The sequence below is a fragment of the Eurosta solidaginis genome, chromosome 1 (assembly GCF_040869045.1).
Source record: "Eurosta solidaginis isolate ZX-2024a chromosome 1, ASM4086904v1, whole genome shotgun sequence".
Taxonomy (NCBI): Eukaryota; Metazoa; Arthropoda; class Insecta; order Diptera; family Tephritidae; genus Eurosta; species Eurosta solidaginis.
Genome location: NC_090319.1, coordinates 61,364,386 through 61,366,307, shown reverse-complemented (window position 1 = coordinate 61,366,307; position 1,922 = coordinate 61,364,386). Strand labels below are relative to the sequence as shown.

The 1,922-nt window shown below is 38.5% G+C and overlaps 1 protein-coding gene across 1 annotated transcript; it reads right to left on the bottom strand.

Moving 5' to 3' along the window:
• Positions 1–352: 352 nt before the first annotated feature.
• Mrm2 (Mitochondrial rRNA methyltransferase 2) lies at positions 353–1,277 on the bottom strand. The gene is made up of 2 exons (XM_067769887.1): positions 833–1,277; positions 353–769 (listed from the first exon to the last, which is right to left on the bottom strand). Exons 1-2 carry the CDS (start codon positions 1,196–1,198, stop codon positions 389–391), a joined length of 747 nt encoding a protein of 248 aa, XP_067625988.1. The 5' UTR covers positions 1,199–1,277; the 3' UTR covers positions 353–388.
• Between the last annotated feature and the right edge of the window lie 645 nt (positions 1,278–1,922).

Below are 1,922 nucleotides of genomic sequence, written 5' to 3'. Positions count from 1 at the left end.
CTTCCATGAGGAGCTTGGGGTCGCCAGAGCCTCGTCCGTTAGTGGAACAGGATTCGCCACGGATAGATGAGGTTGACAATTGGGTTTGGAGAAGCTATATATTGCGCTGGCAACCTGAAGGGTTACGCTACACAGCCCCTTGAATCTGGTAATTTAGTCACCTCTTACGACAAGCATACCTACCGCGGGTATATTCTGACCCCATAAACCGCTGGGGTTATTCCATTTCTTTATTGACCGGCCAGTTCACCTTCCCTAGGTATTGACGAAGTTGCGCAAATATGACCCTAGCGGGTCCATAAAATTTAATTCCATTCTATTCATATTAAATAAAATAGGGGTCTGAAGCTCATTTTTGTGCATATACATAGAGTTTATTCCATTTATTTTATGTTTCGCCCACATTTTCTAGTCCTTTGAAACGGCGAGCAACCAAAAAAATTTCAGCAGAATCTGAACGACTTGACTCCGGTTTAACACGTTTCACATGTTCATAAAATCGTTCCATATCTTTTTCGAATTTAGCCACATCGCCATTTGACCACAATTTAACTACTAAATGTGCATCGGGTGCAGACATAGATACCGCAAAACGTAAAGCTGCATAACACAAATTCATTATGTTCTCATTATCCAACATACGTATTCCCGTAGCATTTGGTGCCATATCAGAAATTACACAATTCACTCGACGACCTGCTAATGCCTCCCGGAGACGCTTTTGTGCTGATTTAGATGTAAAATCCAAACCTCCAAATGTAATGGCACCCTACACATGGACATACAATAAAAATTAATACCATTTGTTATTGCTAAATATATAATCTCTTACCGGCACTGCATGTAAATGCAACAAGTCTATGCTAAATACCGCTCCTTTCTTACAGCCTTCTTTAGCTCCATTGGCATTTGTACGATCTACTGCTACTTGGGACCAGCTGCCTGGAGCGGCACCACAGTCCAGCACATTATCGCCTGGTTTAAGTATTTTGAACCTATCATCAATTTCAATTAGTTTGAATGCACTTCGACATCGAAGATTCATAATTCTCGCTTTCTCAACGTAAGGATCTGCTAATTGGCGTGTTAGCCATTCTTGTGAACTTTTACTTTTTCCCTTAAGATTGCGTGGTATTTGTTTAGCTAGATAAGTTTGTGTATGAATTATCCGTTTAATAAGTATTGCACATTTTTGCATGATGAAGAAAAAATTTGAAACATTAGAAACCACAAATCACATAATTTGTGATTAGAAGCAGTATAACAGCTGACTGTGTTTGTTTAATCAGATATGGGTTGCTGTGATGGTAAATTTTTGAACGAATTTAGTATAAAATGTAGTGCACCTATATGGGTCCTACAGAAAATTATACAAACGTCTTAAATTGGGATATCTGAGGACGCGTAGTTATTCGAGTATTAAGAATACAAACACGGGTGCTAAATTTTCTACCCGTTCAAAAGTTCTCCGCGAAAAAAAGTTTGAAACCGAGGTTGATTACAATAACCCGTCCAAAAATGTGGAAAGAGAAATGAAAATACGCGTTTTGTCCTTTTATCAATAGCCCAAAGGCGAAAACGAATTGGAAGCGAGCAAAAACGCGTCTATTAATACCTCCCCGACGGTTTTGGTCGTGTTTTAGCAATCGTCCTCGGTAATAAAGTATCACAATTTGTTAATTAAAATTGTAGAAAACATTAGGATTCTAAAGAGGGATGTAATTAAGTGCTCGTTTGAAAGTAAATAAGGCATTTCTTTGTAATTTTACGATAAAAATTTTACGAAATTTTCGTTAGCAGCTACTACACTTTTCTTGGACCTAAGAAGTAAAACAGTGCCAAAGCATCCACAAAAAAACGAACAAGAACAAGCATTTTATCAGGTGACCGTGGCTGTGTATGTGCGTGCTGCTACAAGTCCT